At 63.3% G+C, this 26,755-nt stretch overlaps 1 protein-coding gene across 4 annotated transcripts; it reads right to left on the bottom strand.

The window, feature by feature from the left end:
- Window positions 1-1,121: 1,121 nt before the first annotated feature.
- Window positions 1,122-25,437, bottom strand: PWWP2B (PWWP domain containing 2B). Of its 4 annotated transcripts, none has more exons than XR_013525200.1 (4): window positions 25,342-25,437; window positions 15,470-17,133; window positions 12,107-12,224; window positions 1,122-1,947 (listed from the first exon to the last, which is right to left on the bottom strand). XR_013525200.1 is itself a non-coding variant. In XM_078346787.1 (3 exons), the coding sequence occupies exon 2, from the start codon at window positions 17,025-17,027 to the stop codon at window positions 15,486-15,488; it is 1,542 nt and encodes a 513-aa protein (XP_078202913.1). In that variant the 5' UTR covers window positions 17,028-17,133; window positions 25,342-25,437; the 3' UTR covers window positions 1,122-1,947; window positions 15,470-15,485. The 4 variants fall into 4 exon arrangements, 2 of the variants coding, with proteins under 2 accessions (XP_078202913.1, XP_078202912.1); XR_013525199.1 differs by lacking the exon at window positions 25,342-25,437 and adding an exon at window positions 24,249-24,405; XM_078346787.1 differs by lacking the exon at window positions 12,107-12,224.
- Window positions 25,438-26,755: the final 1,318 nt, after the last annotated feature.

The following is a 26,755-nucleotide window of genomic DNA, read 5'->3' as shown; positions in this document are numbered from 1 at the left end:
GGAGCTGCAGGAAGTGTTGTCAGTCCTGGCCTCAGGCTGGGAGGGAGGTCCAGTGGTTCCCACCTGCAGGGCTGGGAGGCAGGCCCAGTGGTTCCCACCTGCAGGGCTGGGAGGCAGGTCCAGTGGTTCCCACCTGCAGGGCTGGTCTCTAGCCGCTGGCTCCGCAGCTGGGAGTGAACGTGCCCGGGCTGCACACATCTTTTGTCCCAGGGGTGAGGCCTGCTCCTTCCCTGGGACACACACATTTCTTGAAGCAGTGCCAAGCGTTACCAAGGCCCTGCCACGTCGCTGCCTCAGCACTTCCCCCAAATCCAGGCAGCACCCCAGCGGCAGGGCAGGCAGAGGCAGCCCCGGGCACCGGAGCCCAGAGGACATCCTTGAGGGTCAGGGCCCTGACTCTGCGGCACCCACGTGGGCAGGGCCAGGAAGGGAGAGGGGAGGGCAGAGCCGCTCTTATTCCTCCCACGTCTGTGCTCTCCTCTCCTTGAGCCCCTCCCTGGATTTTCAAAAGCTTCCGAGGCCCCTTGGACCTGGAGGGCCTCAGATGAGCCCAGCCCCTCCAGGAGGAAGTGTTTCTGGGTGGTTTTGGTGGAGAAAAAGGCTCTGCTGCTACAAATAGGTTTGAAAATCACGCTCCTCCCACGTCAGGTCCAGGACCACAGGAAACCACGAGGGTCGTCCCCAGCGCCTTCTGGAGAGGCCCTCCAGGCAGGTACTGCCCCCCCACCCCCACACGATCCTTGATGAGGACAGTGATGCCTTCAGAGCACAGAATGTTCTAGCAAAACCTGAAACAAGCAAAGCCACCATTATCGTCTCTGGGATGTCCCTTGGTTCTGAATGAGCAAATCAAGAAACAGATGAGAGGTTTCACTCGAATAAACAAGGAACAGAGCTCCCCACGTGCAGAGCACCGCTTCAACCCGGAAACCCCAGTGTCCACTGCAAAGCCAGCAGGGAGGCCTGGAGACGGGGCCTCAGCCCACAGCCCTCCTGGGGCTCAGGGCCGTGGCCAGCATCCCTCCTGGAGGCAGCCGGCGGGGGCGGCACCCACACCCGTGCGACCACGGGCCCCGCACAGCACGCCCAGGGGAAGTCACAACTTCAGCAACGGCGACAGCTTTCTCCTTATTTTTCTTTTTACGTTTAAACAAAGAAAGAGCAGATTAATTTTTTTCTTTTCTTTCTTTATTCTTTTTGGTCTTTAAAGTGACAGAAAGGAGGAAAAGGAACGCGCTCTTACAGAACAGAGCAAGTTTCTTCTTTCACTGTTGAAGCCTGGTTTCCCGGGGTGGCCCTTCGCCTCCTCCACACAGTACTGGTCACTCGTAGCAGCATCTGGGGGACAGGTGGCCTTGCAGGCCTGGTGCTGGGTGCCCAGGGGGCCCCACCATCTGGGATGAACTCGGAGCGGGAGACGGCGGGTGTGCACAGAGACCCCGCACCCAAGGGCTGGGGAAGAACCCCACACGTGCAATTGGGATTTTCCGAAGCCTGAAGGAGACCAAGCTGAGCCTGCAAGACGGCTGTGTCTGGAACAATGAGGTGGGGCACAGCTGCCCACACCAGCAGCTGGGTGAGGCTGGGGTGCCAGGCCTGGCTCCCCCACGGGTCCTGGTCCTCAGTGCGCAAGGCAGCAGGCAAGCCTGGAGCGGCAGGCCCACTTCCTCCACGGGACCCCAGCCTACCAGGCAGCAGCAGCAGCCAGCAAGTCACGAGTTCCGGGGCAGCCACAGGCTGAGTGGCGGGAAGAAATAGACTCAGCGGGAGGAGCCGCTGGGCTCAGGGCCATCCCCTCCCTGGACACACCACTGGTCCCGGGGGCCTCACGTCAGGCCGACCACCACGCCCAGCGGGCTCTGCACGCAGCCGGCCAGAAGGCTGGAGGAGTCCCTGGAGGGAGGCCGGAAGCTCCCGGACAGCAGGTGCGCCCTCGTCGTCGCTGACCTTGGGAGAAGCAGAAAGAGGCAGAGGCTAACTCAGGGTTGAATACGGGGACCAGCCCCTTCAGGTCTGAGCACGAGGCCAGGGTGCCCCTAGAGGGTCTGAGGCTCACCCGGGACCCCCCAGCACCCCCTAGCGCCTGCCAGCTCTCAGCACTCCAGTGTCCCACCTCCCTCAGTGCCCACAGCCGGGCTGTGCTGGGGGAGAGTGCAGGGTCTTCCTTGCTCGGGAACTCAGACCATAGGACTCGCCCTGAGGTCCCGAGGTCCACAGGCACAAAACGCAGGGCTGCAGAGAAGCCAGTGGATCTGGCGCCTTGTGGCCTCTGGTGGGGGCTGATGGCCATGTCTGTGCTGGGCTCATAGTGCAGAGGGACACCCATGCATGACTGTCTGGGGACCCTCGCCTTGCATTGATGGCCCCGTGGAGACCCAAGCCTGGGGAGGAGCCCCAAGCGCCTTCTACCAGGACACATCCTCACACACAGGGGGTGGTCCCAGGGTGGGAGGGACAGAGAGGCCCTGAGAGGAAAACCCTTTCCCAGGTCTGTGCTTCCAGCGCTCCCCACTTGAGCCCATACAGGCCCCGATGGCCACCCCTGGCAGAGAGGACTGGCTGGACAGATGGTTCCCTTAGCCCGGAGACCCAGGGCCAACCCTGGGCCCTGAAAAAAGCAGCCCCCAAATCCAACAAACGGAGGGACAGACACCGTCAGCTTCAGTTCTCCACCAGCCAGTGGGCAGAAAGGGCAGGGATGGGAAAGGGAGCAGAGCTTGTGGAAGCCCAGGGCACAGTGCATGATGCCAGCCCTGCCGCTCCTCCTGCCAGGAGGGGGGTGCCCTGTGGGCCCTGACTGACCACAGCAGGGCCGGAGGGACCTGCTCCATCCTGGCACCGCTGAGAGGTCCCTGGAGGAACCTGCCCCATCCGGGCCCCTCTGAGAGGCCGCCGGAGGGACCTGCCCCCATCCCGGCCCTGCTGAGATGCCGCCGGAGGGACCTGCCCCATCCCAGTCCCACTGAGAGGCTGCTGGAGGGACCTGCCCCCATCCCGGCCCTGCTGAGAGGTTGCTGGAGGAACCTGCCACGTCCCGGCCCCGATGAGAGGTCCCTGGGGGAACCTGCCACATCCCGGCCCCACTGAGAGGCTGCTGCCACTTCCAGTGCTGCACTCAGGGAAGCCCTGAGCTGCCACGGGAGAAACTGCAACCACCCTGAGACCACCATGCCGTAAGGAAGCCCAGCGGCATGCGGGGAGGCCTGGAGGGCACCTGCAGGTGAGTGCTGTGTGAGCGTGAGGGTGGATGTGTGAGTGCGAGTGATGAGGCTTCTTTCTCGTCATACTGGGCATTCCTGATGACACTGAAAACACTTCGAAGAGCAGCACCAAGCCAGGATCAACACCGCAGAGAAGAAAGGGCCGGCACCACCTGTCATCCTCAACACGGACAGGCCAAAATCATTCATATAAACACCAAGGCTCGAGTTAGCCAAACACGTGTGTGTGTGTGTGTGTGTGTGTGCGCGCGCACGTGCACTTCTGTGAACAGTGCAGATCTCAGCCTCATCTTCATAGAAAAAGGCCGTCACCAATGTCTAAATCGAAAACTCAAGAATCAAGGAGCAGCAGAAGTGCAAGGTCTAGAAACATGAAGGTGGATTCTTGTCATTACATCCTGCACGTGATCACTGGACTTTCAAAAGCTGAATGTTAGGCCGGGCGCGATGGCTCACGCCTGTAATCCAAGCACTTTGGAGGCCAAGGCGGGCGGATCACCTGAGATCAGGAGTTCAAGACCAGCGTGACCAATATGGTGAAACCCCGTCTTTAAAAAAATAAAATAAAATAAAATAAAAGCTGAACGTCACAGTAAGATTGACAAACACACAGATTAAAGAGAAGCTGCATTTCGGACCATCTCCCCTTCATATCCGAGGGGCTGCGGGAAGCTGAGGGTCTCCATAGAGAATCTGCACAGCCCTGAGCAGTGGTGGCCCAGGCTCTCCCCATGTTGGCCCCCAGGCAGCCCCTCCGCTCAGGCGTGGGGACGCCCAGGACCCACCCTGTACCTTCCTCCAGGCAGCTGGTGCAGGGCCAGCAGGTGGGGCTCAAGGATTCCTCTGCTAAGGCCCAGCCTGGGCTGGTGGGGACACCTGGCCTCCCCAGGCCTGCCAGCACGAGGCCATACCCGGCCCAGAGAAGACCCTGGGCAGGAGGGGTGAGGAAGACCCCAGTGCAGTGATGCCAGAGCCCCAGAGTGTGGTGCTTTGGGGCATGTGGCAGCGCCAGGCAGTGGGGAAGGAAGGGTGCGTGTCCTACCCCCGTCTGAATGGGTCACGATCCTGAAGGTCAGAAGGGGCCGCCATCTGCAGTGATCCCAGCACAGCACACACACACAGGCTCAGTCCCTCAGTGCCCCAGGCTTGGGGAGGTGACCTGGCCCCATACAGAAGCCGGACTTTGGGGTACACAGGAGGGTCCCCATTTCCTGACCTTTTGTGTCCCAGCTGCCCCGGGGGCTCCATCACAGCCCCCATCCCAGGAAGCACCCCCAGCGTTGGGGGAAGCAGGCCGGAAGCTGTGGAGTGTCACAGACAACACGAGTTCTCAGCCGTCTCCAGAAGGGCCCACACCACGCTGCAGCATGTGGAGGGGACTCGACCCTTGCCACACACACACCAGAAAGACCTCGCTGAGCCCCGCTTAGGAGACCCTCCAACCCCACTCCCGGGTACAGGGGAGCAGGGGCGGAGAAGCCCCGCCTGTGAGTGCTGCAGCCACACCTCACAGGGCACGGCCTCCAGGCTTCTCAGGAAGGAGCCAGCACCACTCGTGCGTGCATGCAGTCGTGGGGGTGGCCGGTGCCCACCTCTCATGCTCAGGAGCTCTGTGGCAAAACATGCCACTCTGGGAAAGGTCGTGTGTGTATTTGCTAGTGGCCTCCTTTCCTGGGACCACCGCCAAGTAACAGCCCCAGGTGGCAGCCCTTGAGGACCGGGGCTGTTCTTCCTCTGCAGGTACTCCCAGGACAGGGGTGGACACGTGGCCCCACAGCAGCACTGCCCCGGCTGCAGCAGGGGTGGTCAGGGTGCTTGGGTGAGGAGACACAGGGATCTGCCTGAAAGCGGGGCCGCTTGCCCTTGAATGCCTGGTGAGCAGAGGGAAGCCCCAGGCCCGGCCCCACAGAGAGGATGAGGATGGCATGAGGGCAGCAGTGCTCACAGCCCTGGTGGTCAGGAAGACAGGGAGCCTCAGGGAACAAATGCCAGGCGGGTGCGGCCATGTGTCTGGGCCCCGTGCGCCTGTGATGTGGCACCACGGGGAGCCTCTTCTCTCAAAAGGTCAAGGAGCTTTTTCCCCTGAGGCGGGGACCCCATGAGGCCCGGGGCCCTGCTGGCTGGGTGCAGTGCCCTGAGGTGGCCGGGTCTCCTCCACCAAGAACTGTAGTCAAACAGTACCACCCACGGCCCTGGACCAGCTGCCCAGCCCAGCCCTGATCACACTCCCTGCAGAGAGGTCAGGCTTCGTCCATACCTGGCCAGGCAAGGGCAGAGGCCTGGAGCAGATGCTGCACCTACACAGCCTGGGGCAGAGGTTCCTGCCTGACTGGGCAGCCACTGCATTCCTTGCCTGGCAGAGTCACCACCTGAGGGCCCTGGAGACATCCACAGGGCAGACTCGGGCAGAGGTCCGGGAGCCTGGGAGGTGTGGGGTCCAGCGCCCTGGGATGAGATGCCCAGTTTTCTCGCTGAGACACTAAGAGGATGCAGACGGAGTCCTGCCTGGGCTGCGGGTACCACCGCCTGGCCGAGAGTGTTCTTGACCAACAGTGCCCTGCACCCAACTCGCCTGATCTCTGTGGTGTTGGGGGGCTCCTGGGGACACAGTTGGCCAGCAGCACCAACAGCCACGGCACCCACAGCACAGCCTGGGTGCCTCCACAGCAGTCGGGGACCAGGGGCGTCCCACACACAATTTTCACCTCGACAAGCACCCAAGTGCTGTCCCTCACTGCCCCCAGACCAGGCCCAAGCCCGGGGGTGCCAGACCCAACCCAAGGCCATTCAGCAGCTGTGTTGTGAAGCCAGACCTGACCCCCCCACGCTAGTGTTGCAGAGAGGCTGGAACAGAGGCCCAGAGACCGGGGCTCAGAACACAGGCATCTGCTCTCCAGCTCAGGGGAGGGCCCTTCCCCCCTTCCAGAAGCTCCTGGCTTTCCTGGGCTCATGACTGCGTCCCTGTGAGCTCTGCCTCTGTCTCCACAAGGCCGTCTCTGTGTCTCCGAGTCTCTGTGTCCAAATCTCCCGCTTCTCATGACGGCACCAATCATTGGATTTAGGACCCACCCTCATCCAGTACAACCTCATCATAACTTGATTCCATCTGCAAAAACCCCACTTCCAAGTAAGTCCAGTTCACAGGGACTAGGGCGGACCCGAACATGTCTTTTGGGTGACATGATTCAACCTACTATCCCACCCCAACAAGATGGCACAATGGAGGTCCGGCGGGCAGTCCCACCCAGGGCCCAGGACAGCACCGCGCACTCTGGCACCCACAGCAGTTGTATGGGTAGGAGTGGCGTGTGTGCAGGTGGGTAGGTACTGAGTGCACGGGGGTTCAGGTGCACGTGCACATAAGGGAGACCGCAGGCATGAGTGAGCAGGTGCAGGTATGTGTCTGAGTACGGGGTGTGTGCACAAGTTCACGCGTGTGGGTGTGTGTGCGTGTGCATCTGTAGGCAGGCTAAGCAACAGCCAGAGAAAGCTGAGAGCTGCCAGGGCACTGACGGTGACTCCTGAGCAGAGCCACGTGCCAGAGCCTCAAAACCACGAGGCTTCACGGTCTCCATCCTGGAATAATGTCCTCCGACCCTGTGCGAAACGTTTGCCAGGATTAGAGCTGGTCACGCAAACCCTTTCCTATAAAGACCGTTTTCCATTTCTCTGGAGGAAAAGGCAGCTGTGAGAATGCCACCTGAGCCACCCGCTCCATGGATGACAGGGAGGTGGAAGTTGCCCCTAGAATCGCAGTGGCTCCACCTACGTGTCCTTTAGCCCCCAGGTTCCCTTCCAAACTGCAAGCGAGTCAACAAGGACTGCATGTGGGACTGCTGTTTGCTGTGGCACAGGTGAGGTCCCCGCCGCGCCTGGAACCCCTCTGTCCACCCCTTCTAATGCAGCAGCACTTTCTGATTTGAAAGAGGCTCAAATGAAAGGCGACCACACCTCCTGCCAAGAAACACAGGCTCCAGGAGATGGTTAACGTGGCCCGGCCCCTCTCCGTCAACAGCAGCGTGACCTTTGGAAATGTCGGTAAACATCCATCAGCCACTGTCCTCATTAGAAAAATGCAGAACGGCCTTGGGAGGAAACAGCCTGGATGGGCCCTTCGTCCTGACAGCAGCAGCCTTCACAGGGGCCTTCTGTCTCCCAGCAGCAGAGGAACAGGCTCAAAGGCCGAATAGCCGTGGCCGCTGCTCATGTCTGTCCTACCTTCCCGGCATGGCCCTTGCTCGCAGAGCTGAGCTCCGCTGCTCCCCCGCCTCGCTGAGGCCTCCAGGACACCAGGCGGTCTCAGGAACCTGGAGGCATTGGGGCCCCGCCTGCCCGGGAGCCCTCTGAACCCCCACCTGGATGTGGGGGCGTAGTCTCTCCCTCACCCATCTGTCTCCCACCCGGCTGTCTCTGAGGCCCAAAGGACACCAGCACCTCCCAGCCTGGGCCAAGCCTCCTCCACGTGAGAAAGCTGGTCCCTCACACTCTCCCCACAGCCTGGAGAAAAGATTGGAACAGCCAGAGTCCCCCAGGGGAGCTGGGTGTGTCCCCCGAGGGTGCTGGGTGTGTCCCCGGGGGAGCTGGGTGTGTCCCCTGAGGGAGCTGGGTGTGTCCCCCGAGGGAGCTGGGTGTCCCCTGAGGGAGCTGGGTGTGTCCCCCGAGGGAGCTGGGTGTCCCCTGAGGGTGCTGGGTGTGTCCCCGGGGGAGCTGGGTGTGTCCCCCGAGGGAGCTGGGTGTCCCCCAAGGGAGCTGGGTGTCCCCTGAGGGAGCTGGGTGTGTCCCTGGGGGAGCTGGGTGTGTCCCCTGGGGGAGCTGGGTGTGTCCCCCGAGGGAGCTGGGTGTCCTCTGAGGGAGCTGGGTGTCCCCCGAGGGAGCTGGGTGTGTCCCCCGAGGGAGCTGGGTGTCCCCTGACGGTGCTGGGTGTGTCCCCGGGGGAGCTGGGTGTGTCCCCTGGGGGAGCTGGGTGTGTCCCCCGAGGGTGCTGGGTGTGTCCCCGGGGGAGCTGGGTGTCCCCCAAGGGAGCTGGGTGTGTCCCCCGAGGGAGCTGGGTGAGTCCCACGGCTCCTCACATCCCAAGCCGGCCAGGGGCGCTGCTCCTGCGGGAAGTGAGCCACGACGGGAAGGCCCGGGGGCCAGGACGGGAGTGGACCTGGGGCTGGGGAGGTGCCCACAGAAGCCTCCTGCAATGGGTTTGAAAAACGAGGCGTCTGTAAAAATGGAGAGTGAATAAAACAAGGGTGGCTGAGTGTGTTTAGAGGTCATGACTTTGCCGCAGAGACAGGAACGGGACACACACCCCAAAGGACCAGACCCTGGGACAAAAAGACGGGCAGGGCAATCTCAGACCTTCCCTCAGGGCACCCCCGGCCGACGGCGTCAGGGTGCGGTTCTTCTGGAACTACCACGCTGTATCCTAACACAAGAGTGTTATATACACCTTATTCTCGGTAACGTGACGTTATGCTATGTTGAATATCTTCCGTACCTATATTACATTTGATACTTACATATATTAACCTTCACATCGATAAAATTGCTCATGTTAACATTAAGAGTTAAGATTTCTGGCCGAGCGCGGTGGCTCAAGCCTGTAATCCCAGCACTTTGGGAGGCCGAGGCGGGTGGATCACGTGGTCAAGAGATCGAGACCATCCTGGTCAACATGGTGAAACCCCGTCTCTACTAAAAATACAAAAATTAGCTGGGCATGGTGGCCCGTGCCTGTAATCCCAGCTACTCAGGAGGCTGAGGCAGGAGAACTGCCTGAACCCAGGAGGCGGAGGTTGCGGTGAGCTGAGATCGCGCCATTGCACTCCAGCCTGGGTAACGAGAGCGAAACTCCGTCTCAAAAAAAAAAAAGATTTCTGGCATCAGACACAAAAGCGAATCCTACCCGTGTCGCTTAGAAAAAGGCTTAGAAACAGCAGCGTCCCAGGAGCAGGCAGCAGGGAACGGGGCTCCCTGGGACGCGGCTGCTCCGGGCCTGAGCCAGAAAACGTACAGAGGGAGCCCGGATGACGAGGCATGGCAGGGGCAACGCCACAAGCAGGCTGCTGCGGTCACCACAGGTCACGGGCGCTGGCCTCCGTTGCTGACTCAAGATGGCACGGTCTGAGCATGGAAAGAGCAGCACTTGGGTGGACTGAACCTATGTTGGCAAACGTGTGTGCTTTTATGAGACACACACGCTCAGGACAAACCCCTCGGGCACACTGGGAGGGGCTCCATCTGCCCCGGGCTCCGTAAGGACCCCTCTGCAAGTGGAGCGTGGCCAGACACCTTGCCACTGAAAGCTGGTAAGGAAAGAGGCGTTTTTTGTAAGAATCCAGCGAGTGAATGAAGACCAGGGCCAGCACCACGAAAGTCCTCATGACAGAGCGAATCAAAGCTAGCACCAATGGTGCACGGAACTCCTGGGTGAACTTGGCAGGGAACGGATGAGAAGGGATTAGGCTGACAATCCCAAGCCCAAAACCAACCCCAGGGCCTCCGGGAGACAGCAGCCTCCACCGCCCCGGAGGGTCCTGCCGAGAGAGGGAGCCTCCAGTCCCGATCCTCTGACCAGGGTGTGAAAGCCTGGTGGGGTCGGGGCAAGGATTTGGAGCTGGAAGTGAGACCCAGGAAGCAATTAAGACCCCGGCAGCAGGTTCGAGTGGCATTAGGGCACCTCACCAGAGGTGGGTGCGGCGCTTGGCTCTGAAGGCACAAATGGGCAGGGGCTTCCAGCAGCGTCCCCCCACACTGAGAAAGCCCCCCATGTCCCAGGCCCCTGACCCCAAGGAGCAACTCCAAACACCCGGCACCTGCCCACCTGCCCCCCAACATGGCTTGGATGCCCAAGCCACTGGCCGGGAGGAGGTGGCAGGCACCCCTGCCAGGAGCCAGGGGAGGGGGCGGAGCCTGAGCCCCCCGCAGCAGGCTCGGAATTACAAGCCTCCGTTTCCTTCTGGAACAAAATAATTACAACCTTCACTCGGGACCTGAATTTCCTGAAAGCAACGCAGGGAAGTCAGCTGAGAAACTCATCCTCGGAAGCAGAAAGCGTTTTAATTTAGAGTTGGAGGAAGAGAAAAGCCAGTTTTGGGCAGGAAGCTCAAGGGTGCTGTTCTAAAGGGAAAAGGAAAATCAGAGAAGCCGAGGCCCTTTCGTCTGGGACACTGCAGCAAGCACACGCGTCCACGTCCCGGCGCGGCCCTGCCGACTCAGCACTCTGGGTGCCAGGCAGTGTCCTGATTATTATCCTTATTTCCCAGGGTGAAGCTTCAGGTCAGAAGCGGCCCACGCTGCTCCCACAGCCTGCGAACCTCGGACCCTTCCGGAGCGATGGGCCCCTCCCTCGCCCCGCAGAGCCTGGGGCCGAGGCCCATCTCCACCACCACTGCCTGGGGCCTTCCCTTGTCGGGTGTGAGGCTGGGGTGGACCCTGGGCTGTGCCCAAGCTGTCCACAAAGCACTGGGACATGGAGTGAATGAGAGCCTGGGAATGCCACCTTCTGCGGCATCATGTTTGCAATGTGCTTCAACGAGGGTTTGGAGATGAGCAGCCCCTACCGGTCCCCAGATGCCACCCGGGCACTTCCAAGAGGCAGAGGCCTTGTGCAGAGAGCATGGGGCGATATGGCCATGAGAAGGGGCTGCCTGGACCCCCAAGAGCTGCAGAGGCAAGATCCTGGCTGGAGCTGAAGGCGCACGGCCCCACAGGCCTCCACGAAAGCTCCTGACCCCAAGGCATGGGAATAAGCGCGTGTGGTCTCAGGGCCCCAGTGTGTGGAGGTCACAGGAGCTACAGGAAACATGAAAGACAAGGGACACTGACCGTTCAGTGACGCAGGAACCCTGCGCTCCCAGCTGCTGACGGAGGCTGTGCAGGGTATGGCCCTGAAAGTCCCCTGCCAGAGCAGGAGGGGAAAGGGATGGGCCTCTGGGGCCGCAGGACACTGGACCCCTCCAGCCTGCACTGTCTGGGAGCCTTGCCCAAGAGGCCGGGACACCAGGAGATCACCGAGTCCCCACTTCAGGGAGGTGTCAGCCTCCAGGCCTCACATCAGCAGAGCACAGAGCCGCAGCCACACCAGGGCAGCACAGGAGGTGCCTGTGCAGGACCAGAAGCCCCCGTTGGCCTCAGAGCTCCCAGGACGGGGTGCCCTTGTTGGCCCTCACGACTCCCAGGACCAGGGGCTCCCCATTGTCCCTCACAGCTCCCAGGACACCAGGCAGCCCCCACCTCTATGGGCACGCACCCCCCACTGCTGTGGTGCTGGGGTGCAGGGAGGGCTCTAGCCCCTCAGGTCCTCCCCACAGGGCTGGCTGGTGCCACCCACTCTTGGTCACCCTCCTTCCTGCTCCCACACAGCACACGTGTCTGCTCACCTGTCATCTCCACCTGCCTCTGCTGCTCTGAAGCCTCTGCCCTGAGTGTCCATTCTGTGAGGCCCCACTTCCTGCTCTCTGTCCCACGGCATTGTCCAGGCCCAGGTTCCCCCAGAATATAGGGCCCTGTCCCCAGCCCCTTGCCTGACCCCCTGAGACGCCTCCAGGCAGGCCTCAGGCACCTCCCAAGAACTAAAGCCACCCCTGAGTATGGAGCCATGCCTGGACACCCACCCAGCCTCCCCCATCCCCATCATTCTCCCTGTACTCACAGCTGGGGGTCATTCATTTCTTTTATTTTTAAAGCCATCAGATGTTTTTTAGAGTTTCATTGACAAATAATAACAAGACCACCTCACTCCTCTGTAATTCTCTAGCAGCACTGAGTCCGTGCCTTGGCCTCTCAGGCCCTTAGTCCGCCTCTGCCCACCTCCACAACCCCTGGAACACGCCCTGCCCTCCTCCTGCCTAGAATGCTCACCCCACCCTCACCCCATCAGCTCCTGATTAGCTCACCATCAAGATCCTGGCTCCTGCCACCTCCTCCAGGATGCCTTCCTAGATCCCAGTCCAGGCCAGGTTTCTCGCTGGACGCTCTGCTTCAAGGCCCTCTTCCCTTCCTTCTCAGCAGTTCCTGTGTGTGTGATTATGCACTAATTTGGGAACTGGTGATTCACAGCCCTCCCCATTAGGTCCCCCTTCTAGCCTGGGTCCAGAGGAGTGCTTGGCCCTCAGCAGAGGGGTGGGTGGGTAGTGAGGGAGAAACCAGGAAAGCAGAGAGAGAACCTTGAGCCTGGATGGGGGCAGGACCCCAGTCTGAGGTCCCGGGGCTCACACAGGAGAGCTGCTTTGTCCTGTCAGGCTCAGTGGCCCCCGAGGTGGGGGTGTGGGCAGGCGTTGCCTTCTCCAGGGCCCCATTCCCTGCTACAGGACAAGCCTGGCCAGGCAGCTCCTGCTGGGCCCCTGAGCCTGCCCGCCCGGTGCCTGAACCTGAAGCAGGAGGCTGCTCCCAGGCACAGCAACCCTACAGCCGGGTCCCCACCGCCTGCCCCCACCCTGGACCTGGGGGTCCCTATGGGTGCAAAAGAATCCACAGGGAACAGCCTCTCCTGCCAGCCTGAGGGCACAGTGGCCACAGGTCACTCACAGGCCCTCGGAGCCGGCCACAACCACCCAGGGCACACGTGCCGCTCACTCAGAGGCAGGACCTGCTGTTACCCCGAGAGAGGTGAAGAAACAGGCTCAGAGGTATTGGCTTGCTGAGGCCGCAACAGCAGGTGACCAGATGTGACAAGGCCCAACAGCCTCTATTCCCGCAAGGGAGGCCGGCCCAGCCCTGGCACGCCTGGGTCAGGACCTCACAAGCAGGGGTGCTCAAGTGCGCCACATAGCTGGGCACGGGTCCTGGGGAGGCCCCTGCTCAGGCTGATGTGCTCATCCCTTGGGCCAGCCAGGCCAACTCTCAGCACCATTGGCCACGGGTCCAGTGCCTGGCACCCTGTGGTCTGTGGGGCGTCCCCCTACCCCTCAGCTGAGCCTCCAGCACCCCCAGCAAGCAGAGAGAGAGGGATCTCGGGGGGAGACGCTGGGTTCATCATCCCTGCAAGGAGCAGATTGGGCTGTGCTGCAGCGACCACCCCCTGACAGGTGCTGGGCGGCACAGACACCCACAAACCTCAGGAAGCTGCTGGGGCCAGGTCAGGGTGGCCGGTGGGTGGGGACAGAGAGGACAACCTTCCCTGGCAGGCCTCCCTGCCTGAGCTCCAGCCCCCACTCCTGCCTCCTCCTCCTGCTCCTCCCTCAGGCACGGCCACCCCCGCCCCCCACTTCTTTCAGCTTCTGCTCAGAGAAGTGCACCTTCAGGACGGTGTTGGCGGGTCCCCTTTCCCAGGAAAGGCAGGTCCCCTGCATTACCCCTACAAAGAGCAGACCAGAGTGCACTGCTGACGCTTCAAAGCAAACATGTCGCCCAGAGACCACCAACGCCACACAGGGTGGGATATCTATCCCACGCCCCTCGAGATGCCAGCTCTGATCATGCTGAGCAACTGGTCTTTAACCCTTAGGAGACAAAACCAGAAAGCCAACCAGGCACATGCCACTCTGCACTTTGGCGCTGAAAGGATCTGGCACCCCTACTCCCAGAGCAGGGGGCTGGTCCTGGCACAGGCCCAGGGAGCAGCAGCCTTAGGGCAGGCACTGCCCCCTGCAGAGGCGGGCAAACTCGTCTGGTGAGATTTTTCTCTGCTTCCGGATAAACACAGCCGGCCCTGAGCCTGCAAGGCTGTGTCCACGGGCTCCCTGCCAGCCAAGGCTCCTGGCCTCACTTGCGGACCTGGGTGGGGCACACAGCCTGGTAAATGCCCAAGTCCAGAACTCGGGGAGGGTCCCCCAGGACAGCAGACTCAAGCCCTCTGACCCTCCTCCGACCCCTCAGAGGACGGTACCCCAGTTTGAGACACTCCCCAGACTCAAGCCAAGAGGTGGCCCCAACCCCCACTCCCCAACAAGGCACCTGTCCCACCCTTGCCCAAAGGCTCCAGAACTGACCAGAAAGGGGCCTGGTTCCTGGGGCAGGGGGAGCAGCCATGTTTGTGCTTGGCCTCGGGGGGCAAGGCAGATGCAGCTGGTGCCTGGAGGGAGGGGTGAGGCCAGGCCAGCCAGAGCATGAACAGCCGGGCAGCCTGGGGACCCCGGCCTGATGACAGTGGCCTCTCATCACTGCATTCCCCCTGGAACCCCAATACGCAGGGCACAGCAGTGGAGGGCACTCAGCCACCCCACTCCCCACCCCCACCAAGGCTAAGGCCGGAGGATTGTCACCTGGGAAACGGCAAGGCCTCTGGGCAGGTGGCCAGGGCAGACAAGGTCACCTGCCGTCACCCAGGCCTAGGCAGAGGCCCTGCCCCTGCCCTCTGCATATAGCCCCTGGCCCTGGAATCTTTGCACCCAGGGGACCATTAGGCCACTGAGCCAGGAAGAGGTGCACAGAGGGCCACCAGCTGCCCCCACCCAGAGGGGACTCCCCACGGCTAGCCCAGAACCCGCTGGGGAGGTAGGAGGGGCATCCGGGAGGTGCTGGTAGAGCGGCCTGCAGACGCCAGCCAGCCCCTTGAGGCGCTCAGGGCAGAACCCAGCCCTCGGCAGGCCCCAGATGCCCCACATAGTGAACACAGGGTCATGGGCGGTACCCCCGGCCCCACGAGGTGACACTCCCACACCTCCACACAGCATAGAGAATCCACACAAGGCCTGCCTGGAGATTCTACCTCTGCTCTCGGGAGAGGCCAAGGGTGAGACACTGTCCCCAGAACAGGCCCCCACACATGTCCCAGGGCCTGGGCGCCTGGCCACACACAGCCCACTGACAATGGAGTCCACATTGGCCCAGGAGGAAGATTCAGGGAGTTGAGGGGGGCAGGGCTAGGCCAGTCTGGGAGCTGAGGCAGGGGCCTCGTCTGAGGACAGGAAACTTGCCTGGCCCTCCCTCATTTAACTTCCTGGACGGCTGATCCGTGAACAGGAGGAGGGAGAGGGTCCTCTCTGATCTTGGGAAGAGCAGTGAGGGTTTGTTCCCTGAGTAATCCAAGACCAGGCCCGGCCTGCGCTCTCCCTCCCCAAGATCAGCCAAACCACATCCCCAACACATGAGAACCTCCTCCCTGGCACGCTTTGAGAAATGGCGGCAAAACACAAACTCGATTTGTGCTCTGAACAGGCAGTGGCGGTGACTGGCCCCTTGTAACATGCCTCGTGTGAATCAGAAGTGTGGATGACATTACCAGTGAGGGCAACCATTTCCAGGTGGCGGGGGGCCCCGGGCGGCTCCCTGGGCCTCAGGGTCTGGACACACGTGTGGGTCTGGGCTGGCACACTCACCTGGTCAGGGAGCCAGTTACGTTTCAAACTGGGTTAAGAGCTCCCTGATTTCCGGGGCCACGTGTCTCGCGGCATTGGCAGCCTCTGTTATAGCTTTCCGGTACATCCCCTTCTTCTTACGGTTAAATCTCAGTTTGAAAAATTCAGAGAAAGGGGAGAGTTTTGAAATAGACAAGAACGACGTCGTGGGAGAACCAAACCACGAGACCTTCGCTTCGCGCCAAGAGGGCTCGCCATCCTCCTTCTGGCCAAGGCTGATGCCGAGAACACGTGCCGGCCACCAAGGGAAACCGTGGATCTTACCCCACACGATGTCCCCCACGGCCACAGTCCTGCCGTCCTCTGTGATGCACTCGGACACACTCTGTGTGTGCAGCCGCACCGTCAGGGGCGGCACCGTTGGGTGAACCTCTCTGGACGAGGAGGGTGCCGACGTGCTGTGGCTGGGCGACAGGTCGCCCGCATCGGCCGGCGTCCCTTCCGAGCCGGACGATCTGGCCTCGTCCAGGCTGTCGCTGCTGCAAGCCAACTCGCTGGCACAGTCTGCTCTCCCCTCCGGGCAGCTGACAAGAAAAGCCAAGCCACCACGTCCCTGTGGACCTTGGGGACAGCTCTTGAGGTCATCGTCCTCACCCGAACTTCCGGAAGACAAGTCCGCCAGCCCAGCGGCAGGGCCGTCCGCACCGGGCATGGGCGAGCTGGCCCGTGGGCACCCATTCAGCTCCTCCACCAGCTCAGCACGGTACACGGGCTCGTGCTCACTGTCCCCCAGGCGGTGGGGCTTCAGGCGGATCTTCGGGGGCGGCAGGTCCGTGCTGGGCAGCACAGGCCGCGTCAGTTTCAGCTTGGGGATGGAGGCCGAGGGTGCGCCGGGAACCCGGTCCCGGGGCTCTCTGTCTGGCACCTCAGGGTCCTGGTTGCCCTCATCCTCTGGGGCCTGCTGGGGGCAGAAGGGCTCCAGAGAGCCGTGCACACGGGAGGGGATCTTGACCACCTCGCCCTTGCCCTGGGGTGTGCTGTAGGAGATCTTAATGACCGGGCTGCGTGGCACCTGCTCGGCAGGGGCCCTGTCCTCCTCCCGCCTCTCCCTCTTGCTCCTCCTGGCAGTGGCTGCAGCCACAGGGTCACTGTTCTCCGGCTCCTCCAGCTTGCGGAGCTCTCTGTCTGGGCCACTGCTCAGCCTCCTGCGGGTCCTGGGTGCAGCCGGGGGTCCGGGGCTGGCCTCCGGGGGGCTCAGCGTGCTCTTGCACTTCTCACATAGCACCTGACGTGGCCGCAGGCGGATAGTGCTCAGGATGAGGCGCCCCGGGTCGCGGTTGCGGGACAGGCGCCGCCGGGTGCGCTTGATGGTCCTGGGCGGTGGCTGGGGCACCCACTGCTTGTACGTGTTCCGGAGCCACAGCGGGTGAGGGAACGGGGCGCCTTCGAAGTATGGCGGGTATGGGGGCAGGCTTCCGGCGGGCAGCGGCGGCACGAGGGGCGGGGGTAGCTCAGGGCCGGCTCTCTCGGGGGACTGGACCCCTTGGGGAGGAGGCGGGGAGCCGGGCCCCAGCTGCATCACCTCGGCTTCCCCCTCCTCGGGGGCCTGGCCACGGCTGTTGTTGGCGGGGGCATCATCGACCTGGGACAGTGGAGCCGACGGGGGCAGGCCAAAGAGGCCGGACCTGGCAACAGGGAAAGAAAGCAGAGTGAGAAGGGCCCTGGCACAGCTGCCACCTGCACCCAGCCTCGGAGCCAAGACCCCCGACCCTTGCTCCAGGAAGTCTGCGCAGCGAGCCATGCCCTGAGGCCAGGGCCGTATTCAGGACTGCAAACCGATGCCCACGCTCCCTACGAATGTCCAGTGTTGGACGTGTCAGATCAAGGCACATCCCTTACAGAGCCACGCGGCATGTGGCCTTGAGGCCAGCTGCCTCCCTGGCCTGAGAGAGGCACAGAGGGGCTGAATTTCAGTCCATGGCCCCAGGGGAAATGTGGCCCCAGCAAGAATGCTCTCAGGAAGGCTGACCTGGCCTGGTAAGGGGGCTGGCTGACTTCTGGCCCACAAAACTCAGGCCCCTTGCTCACAGGCTTATCCATTCCCTCCTCTCCTGTTTGAGGGGTTGGGGGACTCAGGGAAGGCCCCCTGAGGATCAGGCAACCCTTCAGCCCCACATGCAAGTCCCTGGAGAATGCTGTCCTGCAGGACCAGGGTTCCAGGTGCATGACGTGTGTCTGGGGTGGGCCTACATGTGGCCTGGGGCTGAGCCCTCTGGAGGTGGCCCAGATGCTTCCAGTGACCCCGAGAGAGTCCTCAACTGCATTTGCCCACACAACCTAGAAGGCCTTCCTTGCCCGCCTGGCACCCCCAGGCCCTCCCCTGCTGGGCCACAGGATCCATAGGGAAAGGAACACAGGGGGCAGGGGCAGCCACTCACTGCTGGGGGAGCCACAGTTAAGGCCAAACAGCAGCCAGCACCCCGAGGCTGCCACAGCCAGGACACCCATCCCAGCTAAAGGCCTTCTCATCCTGGGACGTGCTGGGCCAGGCAGCCTGTATTTAACGAGCAGTGCCCAGCACTGTGTGTGGCTTTGGGAGATTCATCGTCAGAAGCTGGTGGTGACCACGTCCTAGAGTGCAGGCCACCTCGCTGCACAGATGCCTGGCTGCCCCATCCTTCTCGAGGCCCAAATGCAGCCAATGTCACCAAGCCCCATCCTGTCGAGCAAGCTGCTGTCCGTGAGTCAGGAAAACAGTTCTGAGAACACTGACGTTACCACACACCACGGAAGGCAAGTCCACAGAGTCCACGTGTTTCCAGTGAGCACGTGGTGTAACCCGTAACAAACGGGATGCAGTTTTCAAGACTGCTTTAGCTAAAACAGAAAGAAAGAAGTAGACAGAGAGAAAGGGACAGAAACGCAAGACGGCATTGTGACTCGCCAGGGAGGGTGCAAGGGTGGCCTGGGGCCCTGCCGGGGGTGAACACAGGGCGGGGCTTCTGCTCCGTGGTGGGGCGGCCAGGGTGAGCCCCACGCATCCCATTCTCCTCCAGCCAGGCACCACTGCTGTGTCTGCAGCCATAGGCTGGCGACAGCAAGAGCACCTCCGGAGTGCGGGCCGCGCTGTCCCCTGTGCGCACCGTCTCCCAGGGCCCTGTGGCGGCCGTGGGAAGCAGGTGCTTCGCTGTCTCCATCTCTGATGGGCTGACTTTCATGGAAATAGACATGGGAAAGGAGAGCCGGGCACATGGGCCCCGGGCCATAATGCACTGAGGCCAGTCCCAGGCGGCGCCCTCACCAGGTGCCGGTGCCAGGACCAAGGAGCACAGACCCCATGCACCCCAGGCCCAGTAAGCCGCATCTGGCCCCTCCAGCATTTGTGAGGAAAGTTTTACCCACACACATCACGGCCCCCAGGCTCCTTTACACACTGTCTGTGAGCCAGGCCACAGTGGGGCCACCCAGTCCAACGATGTTCACTTATGCACAAGGCTTGCTGGATGGAGCTCAGCTGCGGGAGAACAGCCTTTGCCCAGAGCCGGGCCCCACCCCCACTTGGGATTCTAGGCTGGTGTCTCCAAGTCCCCTGGCCTCATAGCCAGGACTGGCCTCTGCAACCCAAATCGGCAGCTGGCTCATCACCTCCCAAGAGCACCTTGTCGGCATTTAACACAGGATGAGCGTTCTGAGAACCACTGTGTGTGCAGACTCACGCCAGCGCATATCACACTGGGACACACACCTGCTGGCGCGGGCACCTGAGCTTCTGGGCCAGCCCTTATGGCCCCTTGCCATTGGGGGAACCAGGACCCACTGCACCTCATGAAAGGGCCTCAAATGCGGGGATATTGGCAAGGAGAAGCCCCCCCCAAGGGAGCAGAAGTGTCCCTACCAGAGGATAGTGACTACAAGAGCCAGAGGGAGGGGGCAACCCCACTAGGGCTGGGGAACATGGCACCCTGACCACATGGGGTTGCGGACTGGGCTGAAGGCGCCACGAACCCAAGGACAGCGTGCAGAACATGGCTGCTGCCAGGCCTGCTGGGGCAGGGGGCCTCCCTGAGCCACCTCTCCCAGTGGTCGGGGAAGCTGGTTGGCAGGAGAAAGCATAGCCTGTCCCAGAGGGGACCCTCCTCCAGGGCCGCAGGAACAGAGCCTGCCCCAGAGGGGACCCTCCTCCAGGGCCGCAGGAACGGAGCCTGCCCCAGAGGGGACCCTCCTCCAGGGCCGCAGGAACGGAGCCTGCCCCAGAGGGGACCCTCCTCCAGGGCCACAGGAACAGAGCCTGCCGCAGAGGGGACCCTCCTCCAGGGCCGCAGGAACAGAGCCTGTCCCAGAGGGGACCCTCCTCCAGGGCCACAGGAATGGAACCTGCCCCACCCCCTACCCCAGGATCTCCGGGCACAGGCCAGGGGCTCGACCCTTTCCAGGCAGATCAAACGGGCAGGGGACAGTTGGAGCTTTGCCATCCCCTTCTGGACCCTGAGTCACAGCTGCACCAGTGCCCGGGGACCCGACGATCCAGCCCCACAGAGGCAGCCGGTGACCCTCAGGCAGCTGTACTTCCTTCCTGGAGCTGCCGCCCTGACCAGGCCACACCCCGGCATACTGGTAGGTAAACAGGGTGGGAACAGCTCACTCTCCAGACTGGCATGGGTGGGGAAACCCAGCCCCGGGGAGCTTGCAAAGCCCACAGCAGGGTCCCCAGGCTGCTGGGACCTCGGCTCCCACCCTCCTTGAGCAACCCCATGAGAGAGAGATCACAGCCTTCCCGTTTCACAGGAGGGCCGGTGAGGCTGTTGGAGACCAGGGAACGTGCCCCCAGGCTGGGCGGTGGGTGCCGGCTGGGGTCTGCTGCCTCCAGGCCTGGGGATGGCGCTGGCACAGGAAGAAAGTGGCTTATCCTGGAACCTGGGACCTGAAGGGTGGTGCCTCTGGAAGTGTACAGGTGCAGTGTGGTTCCCCACACACCCACCTCGAGGGACAGGGCCCCCCCCGGCCTGGCAGTGCCCCACAGGTAACACCGAGCCTTGGCGGATGGGAAGACGGGGTGGCCTGGAGCCAGATGAGCCTGCTGGGTCCAGGCTGCCCTTTTAGGGCCACCAATTGAACACACCATGGGGGCGTGCCCTACCTGTGGGGAGGAGGATGTGCCAGGGGCCCTGAGAAGTGGGCCTCACGCGGCATCCTTGGGAGCTCAGGAATAGAATAAACAACCTTGGCTTTGAGAAAGGGCTAGGGAAACTGAGGAAGGGGTGAGAAGGGATCAGACCCCAAGGCAAAAAGTACCCAGGTGCCACTCCTAATGGCACGGCGGTGTCCCAGCAAGGACACGGAGGCCCTGGAGAGCATGTCTGAGATCCTTAGCCAGACACAAGTGGCTGTGTCATTACTCAGCCATGGCCGCCCTGGGGCCTTGCCGGGGTGACAGGCTCAGCCACACCCCCAGGAAGGCTCAGGCCTGAGGTCTGCCTGTGGCCGTGCCGAGAGGAGCATTGCCCTGGCCGCCTGTCCAAGTCCCCTGTACTTGCTGGCTCCCCCATTCCACAGACCAGGGCAGAGAGATGGCCAGGGCCCACGGGGCAGCCCCTGTCCTCCCTCCCGGGCCCACGTTGCCCCTGGACCTTCCTTCCTCACTCTCTGTGAGGAAAGGCCACCCTGTTGTGGCCTAAAGAGGCAAGGAAAACACGGCTCTGGAGCAGGAACACATAGTCCCCGTGCAGCCCAGGTCAGCCCCGAGGCCAGCACCCAAGGCCTGCCTCGGCTGTGCTGCAGTGTGGGTCAGAAAGCACCCGCAGTCTCCCCACAGCCCTGCAGACACCCATGGCAGGACCAGGCCAGCACTTGGGAAACAGGGCGGGCGGGTCAGGCCTGCTGGGGGCAGTGGGGCTTCCCGGGGCCAGCTCTCTCAGGGGTTAGGGAAAGCAGGCTGGCAGGAGAAGCCACAGCCTAAACACTGGGGGCCCCTCTTCCAGAGCCCCACAACGGGAGCCTGCCCCACCCTGTGGGCACCCACCTGCCCCAGGATCTCCAGGGGAGAGCAGGTGGGGCCAGGTGGCCATGGCCGGCCTCCTGTGTCCTGAACTGGGTGTATGAGCCATGGACATGGTCCCTCTCTAAGCCCTGGGGGGGCTCCCCCAGTAGCACAAGGCCAGGCCCCACCCCATGCCCTCCTCACCCACTCGCTCAGTTGCTGCCCCCTTGAGACGCTTCAGAGACCAGCCATGCTGGCCAGGCCCCCTGGTGCCCTGGGCGGGGAAGCACTAGGCCGAGGTCCCTCTCGGTCCCCAAGGGCAGGGGCACATCCCGTCACCACTGGAGCACCCGCACAGTGGTCCCGGCCCAGGCGCTCCCCCCAGCTGCCGAGTGAATAATCCCAAGAGCAGCCCCTGGCAGTTCAGCCTCCACCAAGACAGGTGTGGCCAGGACGGAACTCAGCCCTTCTGCCGGCACAGGCCATGTCCGGGGCTCCTCGCACAGAGGACTAGACCACACTCAGTGCTTCATCTGTCCTCAGGCCACCCCTCAGCTGGGGCCCCCACCTGGGGTCCTCAACCAGAAGTGTACCCCCAAATCACCCAGAAAACACAGGTCAGGGCAAGGCTTGGGTCATCAAAACTGGAAGGAATCCCCGCATTGGCCCAGATGCAAGGAAGATCACTGGAGGCTGCCTGCTCCGGGCTCAGACCACTTCCCGGCACACAGTAGGTGCACAGTGAACTCACCCGGATGCACACACAGCCTGACACTGGAGAATCACATGGCCTTCCAGCATGGGGCCAGGCAATTCCACCGGCCTGTCCCCTCTGCTCTGTGAACAAGGGAGAGAATGGCATCTCCCAAACAGGCCGACAACAGACGCCGGCTGCTGGGCCCATCTCAACCTCAAATCTGGGCTGTGTGAGCGGGCTGCCATTCCCGAGGGACTGCTCCGAACAGGTGCCTGGCTGCCCACCGCCTGCGCTGAACAGAATCCGCAAAATGCCCGCTGCTCTGGGACCCACAGGTTCCCTGAGGTGGGCGGACACCTGTCACAGGGCTCCCTGCAGCTCTTCTCTGAGTCAGCACCCACACTTGAGGACTGGGCCTCCACTGTCACACTCGGGGGATAAGGGCAGGCACCACGCCCTGAAGAGAAACTGGCACCTGGGAAGGCAGGACTGGAAACAGGAGCCCTGGGACCCAGAATACAAGGACGGAGAACCGGAGGAGAGATTCAGGCACAGGGGAGATGATGGGGAGGGGCGTGGGGCAGGGGTCCTTCCAGGACAAGCCTCACGGCCGGGGTCAGGAGCCTGCTCTACCTTCAGATTCCCCACAAGGACAAAGGGGCCAGCCCAGGGCACCAAGGGTGGCGCTGAGTGGCTGCATCGGCAGAGGCTGGGCTCCCAGCTCCGTGGGCGGCTCTAGTTACAGCTGAACGTGGCAGGCAGGGTTGACACCCATGCATCCTACAGCTGCCAGTTCCCACGACAGGGGTCCCATTGGACCTGGTTTTTTCCACAAACCAGGTTAGTACTGGGCCTCAGGGAGGAGCGCCCGCGGCCACTGCAGATACTCTCAGCCTCCGTTGTCCTGAGTCAGCTAGCCGGGAAATGGGCGAGCCTCTGCTGCCAGTGCCCCTCTCCAGGGAGGAAAGGCCAGACACGGTGGTGCAGGTTTAGCAGGGGTGCGGCCCTCAGGACCAGGACCAAGCCCAAGCCTGCCTGCTGGAGGAAGCTGAGGCCGGCGGTGGAGGGGGATGGCAGCTCCCAGGTGGCGATCAGCAGCCCCCAAGTGTCCCTCCATTCTGCCCCAGCACTTGGAGTGGTAGCCCACACGGAGCGGGCACAGCCACACGGGAGCCATATGTTAAATCACATGACTAGGGCATAAATGGCTCCTGGCACATCTAATGAAGAGATAACGTCTTCGAAATAATTGTGGCAGGAACATGGTCCTCCCTGCTGATTCGTGTCACCGGGTGAAAATCTGGGCTCCACCGAGGGAAAAAGTTGCGCCTTTAAAAAGAGGAGCCTTTTCCGGCTCCCAGTTTCAAAATAAAGCCGTGCAGGAGTGCAGCAAGGCCACAGCCTGATTAATGCCTAATCATTTATCTGGCGGCGACAGTTCCCTGTCATGTGACTCCGCGCCCAGGAGGCTCATCTGCACTGCCTGGGTCCCTGCAGCCCCGCACAGGTGCCTCTGTGGAGGGGCTACTTGCCCTGCCCAGCGCCCCCACCCAGGAAGCCGGGCTCCCGGGGGATGCACACGCGGCTCCCACAACTTGCGAGTCTTCACTCCCCCGTGACTCAGGGCTCCGTGGCCTGAAACTGTTCTTCAGTCGCGCAGCTGGTCGCAACTGCTCTCCCCAGTCCAGACCTCGGCCGCGGAGTCGCTCAGGGCACCCGGGCCCGCGGCCTTGGACAGGGCACCCCCACCTGTGAGTAATTGCGGGGCCAGGCCACGGCGCGCCTGACCCTCCCCCTTTAACCACAATTCTGCCAACAGCGGAATTCAACAGTGTGTCTGAACAAAGAAAAGTGCGTTAATTACAGCGACGCGTGGAGTTCCGGGACCCCCGCCCCGCGCCCCCCGCGGGTGCCCGTTCTCCCGCCCCGGAAAGTCGCGACGACTTTGAGAGCCACTTTCCCCCCCAAGCGGCGGCCGCGCTCGCGCGCCCTGAAACCCGGCTCGGCAGAAACCGAAAGCGGGCGCCGGGGCCGCACCGCCCCTCCCCGCAGCCGGCTCTCGAGTCTCGGGCGGCGACGGGGTGTCTGGGGGGACCCGGGGCGTCCCGGCCCGCGCCCCCGCTCACTTTTTCGTGCAGTCCAGCAGGATCCCGGCGAAGCTGCGCTCGCCGCAGCTCACGGTGACCACCAGCGCGCCGTTGACGACCTGCTCCACCCGCACGGGCAGCCGGCAGCCGGCGCGCGGCTCCATGCTCCCGCCGCGTCCCAGGCCGCCCCCGCGCCGCCGCCGCCGCCGCCGCCGCCGCCGGGTCAGCCCCGCGCGTGACGCCGCCCCGCGGCCGCCTGACGTCACAAAGCTCTGCTGGGGCGGCCGCCACCGCCGAGCCGGGCCGGGGGCGCGCGGCCGCGGGCTTGGCTCCCGGGGACCCCGCCCGCCGCCGCGTCCCGGGATTGCTGCGCCCGCACGCAGAGCTGGGCCGGACGCGCGCTGCGGACCCCGCGCTGGGGAGGGGGCTGCGCCCGGGCTCGCGGTCACGCCGGCCGGGGGCGTCCCCTGGCATGGGAGGACTCGAGGGCCACGAGGGACCCCAGTCCTGGCGGCAGCCCGGGGACCCCATCCCCGGCTCTTCGGCCTGGGGCCGCCCGGGCCCCTCCCCCTCCCGCTCCAGCCCCGGGCCCCTCCCCGCGGCCCTGCCCGGCGCACTCCTTCCCTTCCTCCCTCCCCCGTGGCCCGCGTGCCCCCGCCTGGGGTCGATCGCCCGCGTGTCCCGGCAGCGCCCCGCGCAGGGCTCTGGTGGCCCGGGCTCTGCGGAGAGGAAGTCCCTGGCGGCGCGCGCAGGAAGCCTGTGGGGCCGGGCGAGGAGACGCGGGGCGCCCCGGGCAGCGGCCTAGTGTCGCCCTCGCCGCGTGGGGTCGGGACAGCGGGTCCTCCCACTGGGCTCGGCGCCTCTCGGGGCGACAGGCGGGCGCGCCCGGCTCAGGGCCAGTCTGCGCGCCCGGGGGTGACTGTTCTGAGGTCTCTGTCAGGAGCGCCCCTTCGGGTGGCAGAGCCGAGGGGCCAGGCGCGCCTCCGCCAGTTTATAAAGGAAACAGCCTCCTTCCCCAGGGGCAGGGGCTCCCCGCGGGCGAGGAGTGGGGGTGACTGCTCCGGACCCTCCGCCGGGACCCCGCAGTCGTCAAAGCCCCTGACTTCCTTCCCCAGCATCAGCGCGTCCTCACCCGGCTCAGAACACAGGGCCTGGCCTGTGGCGGTGACCTTGGCCCCGGGCCGGGCTTCTGAGCCGGGCTGGCCGCGCCTGACGGGGCGCGGGGCCCGGAGGCGGAGCGGGAACCGCGGAGTTGTCGGGGCGACCCGGCGCCGCCCACGGCTCCTCCCAGCGTGGGAAGGGAGGACCACCACCCCGGCCCTGGCGCCGCTCGACCTCGACCTCCGCCGGCCGCGCAGCAGGAGGAGCCGCAGAGAGGAGCTGGGCGGAGTGAGGGAGCCGGAGGGGCCTGGGGCACCTGACCATCCTGGGTAGTACAAGGGTGGGGGCCGAGGACGAATGAGCCGGGGTCTGGCCAGGGACAGTCCCAGAGGAGGCCTGGGAGCCCAGCTAGCACCTGTCCTCCTCTGTGTGGACTGGGGCTCCCACCAACACCAAGGCCTTCCTGGACCTTCAGGCACCTCAAGGCACCCCACCGTCCAGGGTCAGCCAGCCCCTCCCCACTGGCCTCCAGGCCTGCAGAGCCTGCTGTCCTGCCCACAGGGCTCTGAGTCTGCCCCCTCCAGGGTGGGGCTGACTTTGGAGGAGACATGCCAGGCAGCAGGAACCCCCCCTCGTCACCCTGACCCGTGTTGGGCTCAGTGGCCTCCCAAGGCTGCCCACCTGCTTGGCTCTTCTCCCTGCCTGCTGGAGAGGCCTGCTGGGCACTGCCCTTCCTGGGCACTGGAGACGGCTAGGGCGGAGTGAATCAGCTTTCAGGCCTCAGCATGGGGTGAGGCCAATGCACAGGGGGCTGTATGTGGGTAAGGGGGTCCAGAAAGAGTGCCCAGGGAGCTGTTGGGGGAGCACCAGCCTCCACCACGGCCCCACCTGAAGACCACCAGGTGGGCAAAAGCAAGGGCTTCCGAGGTGGGGGTAGTCAGGAGTCCCTGCAGGGTGTCTGTGTGTGCATGGGGCTCCTGGTGACTCCCTACGCCAGCAGGAGGTACAATTTGGCAGGGGGCAGAGGGACCCACTTGTGGACTTGCTGGGCTTTGGGTGGGACCAAGGCTGGGTGGTGGAGGGCAGGAGCGGGGAAGAGGGTCTGGGGCACAGAGGGCCGAATGGATGCACCCCACAGCTGGCAGGTCTGGCACGAGAGGGGAGAGGGCAGTGAGGGGCATGGCTGGTCCCTGGCACCTCCTGCCCGCCTTCCCTCTGCCTCTGCCCCTCTGGCCAGTGCTATGTGCTGTGTATTTTTAAGTGAACTTGGAAGCTGTTTTTAAAACCTGCTCTCCACTAGGTAAGGTATAAAAAAGAGCATCTGCAGACAGGGAGACCATTTTTGGCAACTTAAATGGTGGCTGTTCAGGGCCCACCTCACAGCCCTGCCCCCAACTTGCTCCCCACAGGCTTCCTGCCTGCTCCAACCTTCTTGTTTAAGAAGA

This window comes from Callithrix jacchus, chromosome 12, assembly GCF_049354715.1.
Source record: "Callithrix jacchus isolate 240 chromosome 12, calJac240_pri, whole genome shotgun sequence".
NCBI lineage: Eukaryota > Metazoa > Chordata > Mammalia > Primates > Cebidae > Callithrix > Callithrix jacchus.
Note: the sequence above shows the minus strand (reverse complement) of the source record. Positions and strands in the feature narration are given on the sequence as shown.

Excerpts from the sequence above, each read along its gene's own strand:
- PWWP2B (XM_078346786.1), bottom strand. The coding sequence starts at position 24,373 with ATGGAGCCGCGCGCCGGCTGCCGGCTGCCCGTGCGGGTGGAGCAGGTC. Across the intron at positions 17,134-24,248 it reads CTGCTGGACTGCACGAAAAA|GTCCGGCCTCTTTGGCCTGC; the intron begins GTGAGCGGGGGC and ends CCCTGTTGCCAG.